This window comes from Athene cunicularia (genome assembly GCF_003259725.1).
Source record: "Athene cunicularia isolate RWA chromosome 10 unlocalized genomic scaffold, athCun1 chr10_part1, whole genome shotgun sequence".
NCBI lineage: Eukaryota > Metazoa > Chordata > Aves > Strigiformes > Strigidae > Athene > Athene cunicularia.
This window is the reverse complement of record NW_020799112.1, coordinates 14396999-14415782: the sequence shown is the minus strand read 5'-3', so window position 1 is coordinate 14415782 and position 18784 is coordinate 14396999. Positions and strand designations below refer to the sequence as shown.

Sequence of the window (18784 nt, the reverse complement as noted above, 5' to 3'; positions counted from 1 at the left end):
TTACTTACACTGCTTTGGGCTAGCACCTTTGTGCAGAATGGTCAAAAAAGTGGATTGAGGGGCAAATTTTCAGGCAATGAAGGTGGGGACCTGCCTTGTGGTTTGTAAAAAAGCACACTGATGGGAGTAGACTCTGCCCCACCATTGCCAGAAACAGATACTTTCTCTCCATTGATGAGAGCCCATGAGAAATAAGCAGCCAGTTCTGTGTGTTCGCCATGATGAGAGTTTTGTCCCAGGATATTTCAGTGCAGGTATGTACCTTCCAGGATTTAGATGGGTTTTAATCCAGAGGATTGTGTCCGGCTTGGTTGCTAGCAATGCGCTGCAGTAAGAGCCAGGAACTACAAACCCCTGTTGTCTCTGTGCAAGCACCACTGCAGTGGTGCTAATTGTCACCATCTCGAAGCCTTCAGGTGGCATCTTCTAACTCACAGCACAGGAAATTTGTTATGTTAATTATTGCTTGCCAGCCGGAAAGGCACCTGCATGTGTGTTCCAGCTCTCCTTGAGTTCTGCACTGCAGTCTCTCTTGCCCTCTGTGCACTTACTTGGAAGAAAATCACTTGAATCCTATGCAGAAGAAAGAGATTGGTGTCAGAAATGCTGGAGTAGTATCCCCACAGATCCTTATCTTTGGAGGCAGTGAACCAGAAATTGTGCTTTTGTATGGTCCTAAGGGGACCCCAGCAAAAAAGCAAAGGAATTTCTGCTTGAACGTGATAGGGAGGAAGGGGAGGAGATTTAGCTGTTTTTCAATATGTTTTATTTTATGGCATTACTCCTCTTACAAACATGTGACCTGCAAACCCAGCGGGCTGATGAAGAGAAGCCATGAATCATTTATGATTGTTTCATTCTGTATTCGTTAAGGGATTTCTTGGTAGTATTGTGTGCCTTAATTGCACTGGCATCCCCCTCTCAGAAATTCAGGAGGGTGAGTTGGAAAATAAGAAAAAAAATAAATAAATCCCTAGATCTGTGACTGGCAAACAAAGCATTTTTTATTCACATCCTGCACTTGCTGGAGAGATCAAAGAAAAATGCAGTCATTTCGCCCTCGTTCTGATCACGTATTGATAAAGTTTATCTCTCCTGACTTCAGCTTTTAGCTCAACACAAATCCCTCTGAACCAGATGTCATTTAGTAGCCCTGTAAGTACTTGAGTCCAGCAGTGTCTGTGCCGCCAAGCTGTGATAGTTCAGCTCTTGAGCTCTTGGCGAGCCACAGCACCCACCTTGGGTGGCTCCTTCCCAGGATTCAGGGTGCTGCAGATGTACCTGCTTTTAATGTACTTCAGTCTAATTGCAACAGCCAAGAGGACAAAGGTAAATATGGAAGTAATTAGGACCATAATTTGGGGATCTCCCTTGTTTCAGGGACACAGATCGTTTTTTTATTTTCCTCCAAAGAGTTATAACTTAGTAATAATTTTGTCCTAGTGACATTTATGGGAGAGACTTGAAAGGAGCAGAAGAAAAGAAACAAGCCAAGGGACAGCTTTCCCTTGCTGGTAGCATGCATCAGAGCTGATGTGCTTCTGAAATCCTTTCTGAAACCCCCCTCAAATAAGCACTTAGGAGTTACTTAATTGACCATTGGGGGATTCAGAGTTGCTGTTGGCAAGCCCTCGTTACAGAGGGTGGGTGGCAGGGACCACTGCTCTCACTTCCCCTGAACCCCTGTGCTCTCCGCAGAACCTCAGTGGCTGTTCGTGCCTCACCTCGGTCCCTGCCGAAAATGCCACCGTCGTTCCCGGCAAATGCCCCAGCCCCGGCTGTGAAGAGGCCTTCTTGACATTCCTCTGCGTGATGTGCGTTTGCAGCATGATTGGGGCCATGGCGCAGACGCCGTCAGTCATCATCCTCATCAGGTAGGAGCGCTGCGGGCAGGGCGCGATGGGCTCGCTGGGACTGCTCTTGGGGTGGGAGCAGGGCTGGGGGGCCATGGGCTACTGCTGGGAGCTGCAGGGAGCCGAGGGTCCTGCACAGCTCCTGGCCTTTGCCTTTTTGGCTGCATATCAGTGACTTTGGCTTAAATGGAGGTTCAGTTCAATAGAAAATCCTCCTTTGACTAAAAAGTCCCTGGTGGAGAAACCTTTAAAGAGCTGCCCATATTTTCAAAAGACTTTGAACCTCCTCAGCAAATGAGGAACTATGGGCACAGGCTTTCTCATATGTTACTGCCTTTACATGCAGGCAGGAGTTGGGAATATGAAATCCCAAGGAGTTTTGCCTGAATTTCAGCTCCACTGTTTCAGTGTTAATTAAATCATTTTCTCTCTAAGCCAGTATCCCACTTGGTAGCACCTAGTTCATCTGTGGTATGGCCCCACCGACTTCAGTGCCTGCAGTACTGACCTGCTAGAGAGAATTCAGGAATTGCTCGAGTACAGCTTTGGTAAAATGGGAGTGAGGAGGGACTGGGCTTGCAAACAGAGAAAATCCCTGCAGGGGTGCTGCAAAGGAAAGTGGCAGGCTTGTTGTTACGAAGGCTGGGATTAGCATGGGAAGGGAAATACATACATGCAGTTTCCAGTCCAGGTAGTAAGGACATTACAACTGCATCAGGAAAGGAGCAGAATTGCAACCCCGTGTTCTCAGTGCAGAATGGCTTAATAAGATACCTTTAGAGATGGCTTGGAGATTGTAGAAACGATGGAAAAATGAAAGGCTAGCTTTGGTCAGTACTCTCCTGGCTGGGGTTTAATTTCTTTCACTCTGGACCAAGTCCAAGAACAGAAGGAACTTGAAAGTCTGAAGGACATCTCTGAGTTGGACCAATATGAATAGGTGAGCAAAAGTATCTTATTCAAATAACTGACCTTGCGTTATTTCCAGATACGTGGAACACTTCACCTTATGATATATGTATATATCTAAGCTCACATTTATCCAGAATTACTTATCTGTCCAGGCTGTCACTTGTTGAGAATAATAACCAGAGGCATAAATAGCAGATCCATTCTGCTGCCTGGAAAATTCCAATAAAATTCAATCAATAAGGTCTGTATTAGAAACACACTCTTGAGTGGATCTTGGACAGAACAGCTCTGTGAGGGCATGTCTCCCTGCAGGACACAAAGTGAGATATTCCACCTACTAGTTTGTTTCTCTCTTTGCATCTACAGTAGCTAAAGGGAAATCAGATTTCTTGTAATAAATACTGTGGCAAAAGTAGTTTGAAGAGTTCTTTGTTCAAGGGATCTGCCAGCACCTATAGGATCCTGCATGGAGACATCTTTGTCTCAACTTCAAATGTGATAAGCCAGTCACCATCCTGGAAGAAGAGTACAAGGGAATGAGAAAATTAAAGGGAATATTAAAACTATTCAGCTCACAGCTGTAGGACATAAACAATTCACACATCCAAATTAGTAACAACGCTCCCCTCAGAATCACTGATAGCTACTGAAATGTATGGAGAAGAGCTCTTAGCATGTAACACCTCATGCTCTCTTGCAACTGCCATCTTGGATTGCTAAAAGAAGGTTTTGGTCTTTGAGTGTGTCCCCGGTGACCATGGCAGTGACAAATGGTATTGGCAACTCCTATGGATAGTTTAAAAATGAACTTCATTGTCTACAAATTAGTTATCTTGTCTAGGCAACTCATTTATTCAGTGCTGCAGTCAGTGAGAAAAGGAGATGTCTCAGGTGGCAACTTTTAGTCTGCCCTGAGGTATGGGGATTGACTGGTCTTAAATACAAAAAGGTGGACCAATGGACACCACCACTGATTAAAACATGGTAATCTATTTTTTCCATAAAATAAACTTTAATACTCAGTTTCCTTCATTTCCCACCCTACTGCAGAATCCTATCTGAGCCAAGGCATTAACCACAGGAACATTTTTCCAAAGTTAGACGCTTCATGGCATAAAGGCTTTATACTGAGCCTGGGGGTCTGCCTGAAAACTCTGCTGAAATTCCATCAGAGGTCACAGGCTTCATGCAGGAATCAGGGTACAGTGTTACATGGCCAGTGTAACGTGTGAGATGAGGGCAGGTGATCAGAATGGTCTTCTCAGCTTAAAACCTGTTGCTCTTTCTTGCTGTTTTATCAGTGTTGTCTGATGGCCCTCCAGGACCACCACTGCCACCATGGGTGCCACTAGCAGCGCTGCCTGCAGACCTCTGTAAGGAGCTAATGGAAGAGGCAGCTTTGGTCTTTGAAGTTCCCAAGTGTGATGAATCTAGTCATATGGGGATCACTGCCCTGCTTTCCCAGACTTTATACACTGTGGGAAATAAAATGCAGTTATAAGACTTAAGACCAAATGAATGTTTTCTGAAATTCCAAAGGCTTTGCTGAGCCTACCCCAAGAGGATGACTTTAGCCTTGAGCTAAGCAAATTAGAAAGCCATGTATTATTTTTTAAAGCACCTTTGAAGGATAACACTAATGTGATAGAGTGGGTTGTGTTCATAGCAAAAGGCAGAGCAACTGTTGTCTTACCGGCATAAAAAAAATTCATGTGCTTAACTAAACTAGACTTCTTGAGCACGGCCTCACTGGGGAGGCTTAACAGGCTGAATGAACCTTTTGGTCCGTCATCCTCCTTTCTCTCTCTTGTTCCAATACTCTGGGAACAAAAAGTTTTCTCTCCCACCAATTCACAACATCTGGAGCCTTGAAAGCATGATGGGAAGCTTATAAATGGTGATTTACTGGGATGGGAATTTCATTTTTCCCCATCCAACGACAAGATTAGTAGTTGTTATTAATGACTTAGCTAAATTCCTGAACTTATCACCAATGCAATTACTTTGGGGGCTGTAGGCAGTTCGGGCAAAGGGAGAAGAAAAACCCCATTAATGACTTTTTGAAGAGGTGGTGGTGGCATCCTGGCTGACAGTACAGAATGGCCACAGGGTGTGTTAATCAAAGCAGAACAAGAATCAATTTCACTCTCTCCCTCACTCCTCCCTGCAGAACCGTGAGCCCCGAACTCAAGTCCTACGCTTTGGGGGTGCTTTTCCTGCTGCTCCGTTTGCTAGGTAGGTAAAAAATTCCATATCCTTCTCTCCCATCCCTTCCTTCCTCATGGAAAAACGTATTTTTAACATGCAAATAATGATTTCTACTCCGTGCGATGCTGTGGCTGTCATTAGTGGGGTCTGACACAACAGGGTCTGAGCCCTCTCTGTGAAGGATATCACATCAAGGCTCCTGAAGGCACTTTTCCTGCCATTTGAATTGTGCTAATGGAAGAAAATGTGGTGTTGCATGAGAAATGACCATTTGTGCCATGGTTCCACGCAACCAGTTACTCTTCTATAGCTGTTATTAACATGTCAGCAGTTTGCAAAATTACTGCTGTATTGCATAGTGCTGAAGTAGAGAGATATGTATTTTCATCCTTCTTTGAGGGACAGGACCTGTGTTATATGATGTGTTTTTCCCTTCCTTCAGGTCTCTCAGAAAGGGAAACAGTGAAATGAGGGGGGCTGAGTGCTTGTATCCTCCTGTGGGTTAATATCCCATTAAAAGACATGTGGCTGTTCCTCTGGACCAGCATGTGCTTCTCCTGTATGAATTAAAAGGAAGACACTGGGCTGTTATTCACCTGCATCTTGTTTCTGGGTAGTAGGGCTTTTTCCCCCTTTGAAGAGATGGCTTTTATCTTCAAGCTCCTATATTTCAGCTCATTAATCTCAGTGATTCAGGGTAAAAGTCCTCTCTGATCCATCATTGTGTGGGTCCGTCTCATGCACAGGGTTTCCATGTCTTGTAAAGGTGGAATTTACTTTTGTTTTAGCAGGGCACCTTCCCTGCATGCCTCCCTCCCAGTCTAAAAGGAATGAGCTGGAGAGTAAAATGCCATCTCCTACACTGCAGCAAGGCATTAGGAGGTAGGGGACCAAAAATCCAAAAGTACCATGCATTGCTTTGAATAAGTGACCTCATTTATTTACTTATTTTTTGTAACACCTCATTCCCCATTAGCTGAAAGGGACATGGTGGTCCCAGACCAGTTTGCAATAAAGCCGATTAGATTTTCATTGCTTTCAGTGAAGTAACTGCAGTCATACAGAGAGCTCCATCAGGTGATCTTATCCAGAGCTCAGACAGCTCAGGGGGAAGCTTCTGGGTTGACTTGGGTCAGCTCTGGTTCAAGCCTTGCAAAGACAGCATTTTCTTTAGCTGTCAGGGCTGCTCTGAGGTTTTGACCTGTCTTCAGCTCCTGTTGGCTGAATGTGGAGTATCAGCAGTCAAGTCTGTCAGGAGGATAGCAGTGGCCTGTTGTTTCCAAAAGGAAAAGTACTGAAGGGGAGATGTTTTCTCTCTTTTCTTTTTTCCTTTCAAAAGAGAGAAACCTCCTGAGATAGTGGCATCTTGAATTCCTTCAAAACCAGGCTCAGACATGTGTGCTTAAGTTGAACAAATTTTTTTTTTTCTTCCAATAAAAAAGCCATAGTAAGTATTTAAACTCAAATCTTTGTATGTTGCTTTGTCACTAAGGAATTCCCATGAAATAAGACAATATATCCTGAAGCATATCAGCACTGCAGCTTGAAACCCATAGAAAATGAAGAGAAAGGTACTTTTCAATATGAGCAAGAGTATCCAAATTTTGCCCTTAACAACCTGAGGTTTGAGAATAGCTTTACTGATTTATTTTAAAAGCTTTTCAGTTCACCTTTAAGCTTTGACTTAAGGAGAGAGTGATAATAGCTGCTTCTTGAACCAAAGGAGAGTATTAAATATAGGACGTATGAGACCCGGAGGTGCAATCGTAGATAATAGATTTCAGTAAGACAGAAGAAGCTTTTTTTATACAGCCCCACAGTTTCCTCAATGAAATATATGTGTATATATAGCAGAAATTTTTGCAACACTCTGCAGTAAGAGGTAAGACATGATTGAATCTCTTTAATATTGACTGTAATAACATGAAACAAGACTGAATTCTCCCGGTATCCTCCTGGATGTATTATCTTATTCCACAGGAATTGTGCTTTGAGAAGGGCAGCATAACCGTGTCTTCATCTATAAGTGTTACTGCAGTTTCTCAGAGAAGAGAGTAAAGCAATGCTGTTGGAGCCAAAGGTTTGCAATGGAAATGTCTGGAATGGCAAAGAGTTTTAGACTTGTAAGATCCCAGACACATCCTTTCTGGGTGGTGGTCCCCATGCATCCTAGCAAATCCTCCACTTACCGGGGCACCTCCTTTTGTTTTACCTAGTCCATGTCTCTTGCCTCTCTTCTTCCAGCATAACAAAAACACAGTGGTTCTCTCTCAAAGGACTTTTCAATCTGCACTGCAGCCCTTCAAAACTCATGTCTCAGAGGGTCTAGGCACTGAGTTGTTCCTGTGAGTCTCGTTGTCCTCTTCTGGTAAAAATGACCTGAAACTGGTTCCTAAAAGTTTTTCATATATTTCTCTTTAAGGTTTCCACATCCATGCCTGCATCCACATAGCTGTAGCTATGTGAAACAAGCCCTTCCTCAAGTCTTACGAGGAACAATTTCCAGACCAAATTATCCTGAAAACCTGGAAAGCCAGTTGAAGCCAGCAGATGGGGATGATAGCGCTCTCTGAAGTTCAGCCTATACATCTCCAAAGCTTTGTATCATCATCTCTCAGCATGTTAACAAGTAGGGGGATCACGCCTCAAAATTATGATCCAAATGCACTTTTCACTTAGTCCTGAAAGCATGCGGCTCCTGTTTGGTCACTGCCACATCTGGATATTACCATCATGCACCAGTGCAGCACTGGGCACACAAAGTGCATTCAGCAGCACAGTCTTTTTGCTTCTTTCTGGCAGAAGCCCAGCTGAATTTTTAAATTCCAAAATTCCAAATTGAGCATGTGGTTGTCCACGGGTTTAAAAAAAAAAAAAAAAAAGCACAATCAGCCCAGTCTGGAGTTTCCAGTCATTGAAATGACAAACGGTTTCCAGAACGTAACCAGGTTTTTAGATATGATGACTGAAACTAGTGTTTCTAACAAAAAGATTGTCTTGCTTTTCTAGCACCTGTTTTTATTTACTAGCTTTGTGCTATTAATGACTGGTTAAAATGAGTACCAAAAGCCCATATAGACTTTCTTAACTCCTGCATTTATTAACATATAAGGAAGATCAAACAAAATTTGCAGAGCACTAGTCAACAACAAAATAAAATAAAGAGATCTCAGTTACCACAGGGAACAGTGAAGACAACCAATTTATTTGTAGTCTTAGGATATGTGTCATGAATGTCACTGTTTTGTTCATGGCAAGGTATCTTTTTTTAAGCCTGGAAATCCAGGTTAATGATGAAACCGGATCCGAGATAAAACGCTTTCCTGTCTAGAAACTGCAGTTGTTGTGTCTGTTTGTCTACAGGTGTATTTATAGAATCTCAGGCAGCACATCACCTACCAATGGAGTGGCTGTTGAGGGTGTGTGGTGCCCACCTGCTGTTTGGTTTCAATAGATACAGTGCTCTCCTTGGCTTGCTGTTTTAACAGAGAGCAGTGACTTCATCAATCAGGGATTTTTCCAGGGTTTATCCGCTTCCAGCCTCCCCCCATAAATATAACAGAAGGAAGAGAAATGGTTTACATTATGTAGAACATCCACATTTTCTTCCGAGTGCTGCACATTCGGTGCACGTTTGCTGGCTGGGGAGTGCAAAGCTGGAACGTGGATGTCTTAACTACCATCGGGGTAATGTGAAACAGGGGGCCTCTACCATGTCCCTGTAGGATGCGGAAAAGTCGAGAAGAAAAACATTGCCTTTATTAGTTAAATGAGATTGGAGTGATTACTTTGCTTTAAGATTGCAGCTCTGCTTCAAACTATGATTGAGAAACACTCGTCAGTAGTTAGCTGCTGTGGCTGTGGGAGAATCCTGCTGTGATATTTCATTTAATGGTGCACTGAAATTTTCCCTTCTTTTCAGATTTAATCTTTGGCATCTGTTAGGGGCCATTGTTTATTTTGTTTAGACTTGGAGAAAAACTTCTGTCAGGGAAAGGTCCAAAACTAGACCTCAGTGCCTCAGCTGACTTCAGGCTCTGAACTACAGGCTATGGCATCCTTTAGGTGAGCGCTCCGGAGAGCAGAATTATCAATATCTGAACAGAGAACAAGCTGAAAGGCTGTCCTCCTCCTCCTCTTGCATTTACCCCTCCACTCAGTCTCATTAGGCAAACGAGAAGCTTAATAAAAGCCACTTAAACTTGAGTAAAATCCTTCCTGCATGTTGGTATCAGCAGGAATCTCTTCCGTAGACGCCGAGTCCAAGCTAAAAACTCATCCACAGACTTTGTTTAGGTTGATTTAGAACTTAAAAAATTAGAATCACAGGCTGCAGCTGGGACTGTTAACCTTGATAAAGTATCCTCTTTCCATTCCCTGCAATCATGTCTTCTCTCTTTATTGTAAGGATCATAAAAGCATGATTTGTCTCTCTTATTTTGACAGGTTTTATCCCACCTCCGCTGATCTTTGGGGCTGGAATTGACTCCACATGTCTGTTCTGGAGCACGTTCTGCGGCGAGCAAGGAGCCTGCGCGCTGTATGACAACGTGGTCTATAGATACCTGTATGTTAGTATTGCTATAGCCCTGAAGTCTTTTGCATTCATCTTATATACAACCACCTGGCAGTGCTTGAGGAAAAACTATAAAAGATACATCAAGAACCACGAAGGTGGTCTCAGCACTAGTGAGTTTTTTGCCTCTACTCTCACCCTAGACAATCTGGGGCGGGACTCGGTGCCCCAAAATCAATCACATAGGACAAAATTTATCTATAACCTTGAAGATCATGAGTGGTGTGAAAATATGGAGTCTGTTTTATAGTGACTGTGGAGGGGTGAACTATATTAATAATACAAGGGTCCTTTTTAATAAAAACAAGAAAAGAGCACGAATTAAGAAACACAACTGCAAAACAACAACAGCAACACAGGAAACTTTTGTCTTTTTCTCAAAGTCAGACCCAGCCAGGATTCTTGAGAACAGCATCTTTTAATGGAATCACTTGTGACACCCTGCAGAGTGATGGAGAAAGCAGGGAGCCGCTGTGGCTGGGGACCAGCCCCTTTGATGACAGTACGAGCTTCCAAGAAGGGCAACTGCGGAGGTTCATCGGAGAGCTCGGCAAACGGACAGGATTGGGCATGAGGCATAGAGAAGGTGATAACAGCAGTGCTGGAATAGGCGTTTGTGGTTGCAAACAGGGTCCCGGGGATACGTGGAGCCCCGCAGCATGGGCTGAAGGGTTAGGCGGTCTGGGTGCTGTTCAAACCCCCTGCGTTCTGTGATGGCAAAGAGGGAGCAGTGCTGGAGTTGTTCCACCAGTCACACTCTGTCACCAGCCATGAGGCCATGATAAATACCTTGAAAGCTGCTGGAAACCTTCCAGGTGGCGAGCAATGCTGTCAGAGGTATCCAAGTCCTTCCAGCCGAGGCTTATTCGCAGATTGCAGCTTTGTGGTTGTCTGTGAATAGCTGTGCTCAGATCTCTCAAACCCAGTAAAGTTCAAGACATTTGCTCACACTTGCCAAACGTGCTGTCATTTTTAAAGGGGGATGAATTCCAAATACTTGTCTGTGTAGTCCTCTGATAAGATTTTTTTTTTAAAAAATTATTTTCAAATCTATGTTAACCCTTAAATCGCTGACACTTTTCCATAGGGAGGATTATTTATGCTAGTTTGGGGGAAGGATCCTGTTTAAACCCAAACACAACGTGACTCAAGGGGTTTCTTTAATCCTCTGCAGTTTTTATCCATACGCCTTCATTCTAACATGCTACCAAGCCAATGAAGACACGTAACATGTTTTTAAAAAAGAGAACGAATGCACTGTGTCTCTATAAAAACAATTGTCAGTTGGAGAATTATAGATAATATGATTTACATAATATAGTTTTTTCATATTCTATGTGACTCAGTGAATACACACATATATATATATGGAGAGTCTGTTTATGTTCTCTCCAGTTTTTAAAGAGATATATATATATATATATAATTTGCAATCTAGAAATTGTGTGGTGGATGTTTTCTTTAAAGTGTGTGTGCGTGTGCGTGTGTGTGTGTGTGTGTGTACAAGATGAAAGGAATACTGACCTTAACCCTGCAACCCTCACAATTGATTTTTTTTTTTTTAACCTGAGAAATTCCACTGACTTCAGTGGAAGCCACGTGAGGAAGGTGGAATAATCTCCCCTCCTGAAGGCCACGTTTTGCCCTTAGATGTGCAAATAGTGTTCCTGTGGATGGCTAGGTTATGGAAGCAGGGGCTGGCCAGCATTGAGCACCTCTGAAATTTTCATTCAGATCGTCAAGAGGTACCCATGCAGGAGCAGATTTGGCTTTGCTTTTGCAATGCAGTCTTATCTAAGCCTGCAAAAATCATGGGGAAGCTTTCATCTGATTTCAAGAAGCATGGGGTCAGGCTTATTTTGCATGCATGTTTTTCTTTTCCAAAACATTCCTGCTGGGAAGCAATACAAATTGGTTGTGTTTGATGAGGGTTTCCCCAGGAACCAGACCCATTTCCAATGGACTAAATGTCAGAAGGGTTTTAAGGGTTAGCATCATAATCAAAAAGCTCCTTTTTTTGTTTGTATTTTGAAGCTGTTGTGATCTTGCAGATGTTCAGAGAGGTAACCCAGCATGTTGAACCGAGTGCTGGACGTCACTTCCATGGAGATGGCAGAGGGGCTGATCTTCCCCAAGTCTTTGTCCATTGCTGGCAGTGGACACCCCAGAGTTGGCACAATTACAGAGGGTTGATAACTTGCCAGTCATGTTCAGTACCTTTTTAGCAGACTTTGCTCTTATCTAGGCATTGAAAGATGGGTGTGGGAAATCAAACTGCTTCCACTTGACTGACTTTACATGTGTGTTTGTAATTCATGCACAGCATTATATGTTCAGCAACAATAAGGGCAAAAAAAGAAAAAAAGGGTGTATCGAATAAACTCCACTGTGCCAAATACTTGACAGATTTTGTAACTGCAGATATTTGATTCTTGGTTTTCAGCCATGTTAAGAATCACTTGATTAATGAAGGAGTTTAAGGAAAAAAAAAAAAGTTACCAAGCTATGCAGTGCCATTGTTATGTTGGGTGGTAAATGATGCTTTTTAGACCATTAGATTGGTTTAGTATATCCTGTCTGCTAAAATAGAGATACTGCATCCATAAAACAATGAATTTAAAAAAGGCACAGGATGCATAACTGTCTCATAAAATATGTATAATTGTCAAGTATAAGCCTTTGAAATCATTCTGTACAGTTCTCTTCATTCTGCAAATTTATTACTTAGACTGCCGTCTTTTCAAATGTTAGCTCATGATTTTATACTATATACACACACATTCAGACTCGAACACAAATGTCACAGAATAGAACCTTTCTAAAAGCTGAGTGCTTGAAATTCTGTAACCCCTTTCACAATTTTATTTTTTTCCCCTCTGAAAGTCCGGGGTGAAGGAGAATAGCATGCTGACATGATGCAAAACAAACTCCTGGTGTTCAAGAGCTGTGGTTTGTCAGTACAGTCAAAAGTCCCCCTTGACCGGAATTACAGAAACAGGATTCCAGGGCGCTTAATGTTTTCATTTTTATTTTTGTTTCTTTTTTTTCATTTAATCTCTTCTCTTGGTATGTATGGAAGATGCAGTTGAATGGGTTACTTACATTATTTTTAAGCTGTAACTTAAAATTCCTGCACAATTGTTATTTCTTTTGATAATGTGTCTTTCGAAAGGCTCTCTCCCCATCCCACTCTTTTTTTTTTTTAAGGATGCATCATTTGCCTGCATCATGAAGGGCTTTCCTATCAGTGCTTTGGTACAGATTCAAGAGCAGAGCTTTAGTTTAAAGAAAACACACAGAGAAAAACCTTCATCCATCCCAGCAAGCTCTCTGGGGTTTTTTTTCTCATTTCAAAACTACAAGCCAATTTTGCCTGTGACCCAATTTTTGTTACAGAGTAACAAATGAAGAGTCTCAGACATCCTCCCGCTTCCCAAACTGCAGTATGGGCCTTCGCCTGTCGGCACTTCACTTCCATCCCGCAACTGCCTTAACCGTGCAGGAAACTTAAGAACAAGGGTGGAGTTAGAAAAACGCCCATTCTTGGGAACAGAAACAGGGGCATGGTCTGAGCTGTGCAGTCCAGATCTAATGTTGGGAACTTTTTCTCCATATTCAGGAGCACTGAAATTCAGGGCTTTGTTGAGCCCTCAGTCTCAGCAGAAATGTTACTGTTGACATTTCCAAGCACTGTGTTTCCTGCATGGCTGTCTGCTAAGGAATGGGATGTTTGAAAAAATAAACTTACTTGAGATTTAGCAGTCTCTGTGGGATTGTCCAGTTGCCTTGCGTGACTTCAGGTTGGGATTTCCTTTCTCCTGCACAGATACCACCTTGGCATAGCCCCAGTGGAATCAAAAGGGGACCCCAATCTAAAATTGGTGCAGATGATGCTAGAATCAGTTTTTTTGCACCCCTGTTAACAGGGGGATACATTTTCAGAACCTTCTTTTTTATACATATTGTAATGATACATTTTTCTGACTTTGCCCAGCACATCTTGGATGTATAGTGGGACCAAAAAGGCCATCACTTGAATTACCTAGACAAACCTTCCATTCCTTGGAAATTCAACCGATAGGGGCCTCACACTGCCATACCCCTGTGAGATGCACTGAACTATTCAGCACTGCTACTGTTAATCTCAGGTGGGTCTCACCTTGCAGGGGAGGTGAAAAGGGAAGGATGCAGAGAGGAATTAGCTTCAGTGAGCTGAGTTAGCTATGCTTCAGAAGGCTTCAGAATTGAACTGATGGTCTGCAGACATTTGGAAAGTGATTGGAGTATTTCCAAATGGCTGAGATGCATTGGCATTTTTTTCTTGAAAAAACAAATTAAAGAATTAAGGGACTGAATGAGATTTGGAGTCCCTCCTATCCCTATCAGAGTTTTATATTCATCACATTGCTGTTAGAGGTAGTATACTTCAGGTTTACCTTTGTGTCTCAGTCAGACACGTATTTTTTCTCAGTAAATGAGGTCCTGGGAGACAGAAAGGCAACTCCATCTCATGACCAGCAGTTTCACTCTGCAGCAAACCCAAGACAACCTGAAAGCTACCAGAACTGTGAAGCTTTAGACCCCAAATCAGCTGTGGCAGTTTGCTGCCATGTGAGAGTTTCTCACAGCTGGGTGTGTTGGGCTCAGAATTTTCTTAAAACTTGAACAGTCTTGATGTGAAGTTTGTTTTATTCTTGGCAGGTGACATGGGGAATGGTCAGTATTAAGGACATAGGCAAATGCTTCACTGGGCTGATGTGCTAACAGCTTTGTTCCTTTATTCACAGGGATTTCCAGACTTATTCCTATTCTGCCTTTAGACACAGCCACGCTCATCTATCCCCATCATTTCATGTGAACTATCTTTGCAGACAGAGGCGGGTTTGTTGTTGATCTCTCTAGATCTGCTTAATGCCTGGAAAGTTTACAGGTTCTCCATGCACAGGGCAGAGTGCCCCTGAGTATGAGCAGTAATACTGACCTGTTCCCACTTGCATTAGGAGTTTTTGCTTTTCTTACCTAGATCTGAGTTCACCTCTCCCAACAGCCCATGCTGCTGCTGTGACGTGCCTTTTTGGTTGGCAGCAACTCTAGGAGACTGTGAATATTCTCCTTTCCTTCCAACATGACACCCTCCTGTCCCTACAGGGCAGCCAGGATACAATTGGTGTGAATGTAGGCAGCAGTTTATTAAGACAGGCAATGATGCGATGGGAGCCTTTGGTATGAGCCAGGCTGAGCTTTGGTGACCTGGTAGTTGAGATTGATCCAGGGAGGAAAGGAACAACCAGGGCATTGTGGCTGAGCCTCCCAGAGTCCCTGAATAGATTGTCCACCCTTCAGTGCTGTCCTACAGTTAGATAGACCTTCCTGAGACCTACAGTTCATGGGTATTTCTTCCAAGCTGACCATCAGCTTCCTTTCTCCAGGCACAGTTCTTCCTTCCCCCGATGGCTAAGCACAGCTCGGCTCTACCAAGTCAATACGAGGTGTTCAGAGTTATTGAGTGGCATTTAAATTTGCCTAGGATGCCAGCAGGTCTCACTTAGTATTACATATGCTCAAAATATTATCATTTGTTCTGCTTTTATACACTAAATCTATTACTTCTAGGCTGCAAATTATGTTTTCTATCATTCCATTGACATTTCTAGCAATGCGAGTCTTAATACAATTGCTTCGCTGAAAAATGGCCTTTCAGCAGTTCTTCGACATTAGGTACTTCTTTATTAACTAGTGATGCCAAGTAAAATCTTTGGCCATTGTCTGTTCCCTTAATCCTGTGGAGCAGAAGGAGGCTCTGTCTGCTCACAGAATATGAGCATGGACCGCTTTTCTTTCAGCTCCAGTCTTGGCACAGCTGCTTGGCTATGAGCACCCCTCAGTCCTGAAAGGACACACCGGGGATTCAGGAGAAGCCACATGGACAGAGGAATCCCTTTAGATGGCTTCAAGAGTGGGACCACGGGATGTACGTAGTGTATATGCTGTGTGGCTTGTCAAAACGTTGCTTCAGTCTCTCTTTGTTTGATGAATGGAGTGACTCCAGGGATGGGGCCTTTGGGATACTGTGAGTTTGTGATGTTTCCCTCACTTCCTTCAAATTAAGTGTGGCAGAGTGTCACATCCTAGGAAGGAAAAGATTAGCAATACCCTGACAGTTTGTAGTGCTGGGCTTGTTCTACACGAAGTTGGTGTCTGCAAATGGCAGAAAGCAATAAGAAACTTGTCAAGTCCAACTCAGCAAATAATTTATAGCAACTTCATAAATGAATTTTCCCTTTTATTTCTTCCTTGTGAATTGCTGAGAAGACGAAGAAAATGCCCCCAGTGTATTTAATGCAAGGTCATTTCTGCATATCATCTGTGGTCTGGAGGGGTTTGGAAAAGCTTTCTTATAATTCATACATGTCGGTTTGTTCTGACTGGACATAAAAATCATGGAGGATATTTCTGCTCCCTGAGTTGCCTGGGCTGGAATTTTCTCATCAGTACAAATATTCAGTTCAAAAGTATGTGATTAGGAATTGAGTAAGTGGATCCTTGCTCAATGCCAGTGGGCAGAGCTCCACTGGACGTACACTGCTCCAGGACAGCCAAAGTGCTGGCTTCCAACTCACACTCCACTTTCCAGGAATATTCTCTCACAGATGCTTGAAATTCTCTGCCTCTCCCAGTGTTCCTACCAGTTAATGCATTCATTTGAGTAATTACTGAGAGCAAACATGAGAAAGGTATGAACCCAGACAAAACCAAATTGCTATTAAGGTGAAGCAGGTGGTGCAAATTTTATTTGCGATGTTTGCACAGCTCTTGGATCTGAAGCAAAAATCTCTTGGGAAACAGAGAGTCGCATATGGCCTAACATATCTTGGTTCTTCCCAACTGAATTGCCAGTTAGTAGGACAGCAAAAGGCATCTTTCCCTGCCACGTATATCTGAGCTCTTCAAAACCCTTTTCCTTTGCAGTGTGGCATCGCACAAATGTCAGTGCATTTACCCCTCAATGTAAACTGCATCTCAGTGCTATGTTTTTGGTGCCTCACAACTCTTAACTGTGTGAACTTGAAAGGAAGAAGTGACCCCTGTTCTTCGCCCGTGATGCTTTCTGCCTGACTGGAGGATGACGATCCCTCTTGAAGACTCATCAGACTCATCAGCCATTTTCCTAAAGTCTTACGCGCAGTGGGACTAAAACTGTGCTCTGTTGATTGCAGGTGTCCTATAAGCTGTGCTCAGAGGTCTGTAGCCTGTCTGCAGCCCCACATTGCCTTCACGATGTTTCCAGTGCAAAGCATGGTGATGAGGCTATGCATAACTGTCCCTGACAAATGTCAGGGGTTGCCAGCGGTCTGTGACCACCAAAGTTTAGGAGTCTCCATATTAGCACATGAAAGCAGCTCCCATCATCTACAGTTGAGAAGGAGCCATCTCAGAGCAGGGTGCAGTGGAATTCTGCAGCAGCGCTGGGATCCTGCGGAAGGGAGCTTTCGGTTTGCTTTGGTACCACGTCTGTGGGGAGGAGGGGTGGGGAGGGGAGCAGGGGAACAGCTGTGACCTTTTAAAACCCATAGTGCCTACCACTGCAAATGGAACGCTGTATTGTATTATATTATACATGACTACCGTGTAAATAAAGTACAATAAATGTGGTGTTTGTTAGGATTTTGATACAAGTCAAATGCAGTCTGCAGAAATACTTTCTTTTCCCTGCTGTATGTACTTATATCACATTCCAGGCGTGGGGACCTTTGTGGCTGTGTGAGCTAGAAATGCATAAATAGCATTAGATGGGAAATGTTTGCAATAAGAAACTCTTAAAATTCCCTTCGCCCTGTATAGATGAGACACAGGCACCATATGAAAACCAGCCAGAGTGGAGGCAGCTTAAATATGCAGGAGAGCAGCTCTTGACTTGACATGATCTGTAAGCAGAAGCGACAGTGTTGCCCAGCCAGTCCTTGGCCATGCTTCACTCATGATGGAGGGAGAGCAAAGTTTTAGTTTGGCTGGTTTATCTTTGCTTGTTTTCCTGATGCAGAGGTTGATCAGGAGCATATGCCTTGCCTGTGAAACCTGGTTATTCTCCACCCTTGAGATCCCTTAGCAGCAGCAAACTTGAGAGCTTAAAATTCAAAGCAGATTGGGAAAGAACTTCTCCTGTTCTTAAATCAACCAGCTGGCCCTTCTGTGGCTCTGACACACATTGAGGGGCTTTTTTTTTTTTTTGGCTAATAAGAATATTAGGAACTTAACTTTGTTCCTTAACTCACTCCTTTCTCCATCCTCATGTTTCTCCATGGTGTAATAACAGAATTAACACATTTCAGGGAGACCGGTCTGCCACGTGCCCTCCCAATCCTGATACACCTCTTAACTAGGCTCTTGGTGAGAATTTTCTCCAGTTTAGAGAAGCTCAGGAATTCTCCGGCAAGTGTTTGTGGCTGGTGTGTGGATGTAATCTTCCATTGGTGTGTGGAGGGCGCTTCCATGTTGATTGTCTTTTTGGAGGAACAAGACCACCCCATGCAGTTTGTCACACCTATGGCTCGAAACTCCCCCACAGAGCTCACAATATTGGAGGAGTATCCACCTGCCTCTGTACCAGACCAGTCAGTGATGTTTGTCCCTCATGTCACTCATGTTCTTCATAGTCACCTGGGCAGAGCAGCATTTGTGGGTGTTTGTATGTGAAGAAGGACATCTCCACAGATGGTCTGTAGCAGCGTGCATGGCACCTGGATGAGCCTAGGTACCTCTACCCTGCCTGGGGCTGTAGGTTGGTCTTTTCCTACAGTGCCCAAGGGAAAGTGGTCCTCGGAAAGGTCTTTGAAGTGTGCAGGCTTGACTGCTGGTAATTTTGCAGATGCTTAACAGCACTTCCAAAATAAACCAAAACCTGGTTTGAAAAAGGAAATGTTTCACTGTACGATTGATTTTAAAAAAAAAAAGGGGAAAAAAAAAAAAAAAAAAAAAAAAAGAAAGAGAAACCACATGCTCGATATATTTTGAGTACTGTGTTCTGTATTTTTGCAGCTTATATTTTCCAGATGAGCAGTTTAGAAATATGTGATGTGAAATACATACTGTAAGTTTGCTGTAAATGATATTAAAAACACTATTTTCATTCTTCTTCTGTCTCACTGGATGATCTCTTTGGTTCTGCCAGCTTGACTGGCTGGGCTGGTACTCTGTCTCTCCCAGAAAGTATTCAGTTTCAGTTAAAGCAGAGTTG

At 43.1% G+C, this 18784-nt stretch overlaps 1 protein-coding gene across 2 annotated transcripts in view; it reads left to right on the top strand.

Annotated features, from left to right (window-relative positions):
* SLCO3A1 (solute carrier organic anion transporter family member 3A1) overlaps positions 1 to 18488 on the top strand; it is a 123508-nt gene extending 105020 nt beyond the window's left edge. The window contains exons 7-10 of one of the 2 annotated variants that reach the window (XR_003399151.1): positions 1699 to 1874; positions 4936 to 5000; positions 9420 to 10135; positions 16519 to 18488. Coding sequence is in view for 1 of the 2 variants with exons in the window: in XM_026856223.1 (XP_026712024.1) it covers positions 1699 to 1874; positions 4936 to 5000; positions 9420 to 9799 (621 nt within the window). In the remaining variant the exon portion in view is untranslated. Of the gene's footprint in view, positions 1 to 1698; positions 1875 to 4935; positions 5001 to 9419; positions 10579 to 16518 lie in introns of those variants that run through there. The other variant, XM_026856223.1, reaches the window with a different exon arrangement.
* The last annotated feature ends 296 nt before the right edge of the window (positions 18489 to 18784 follow it).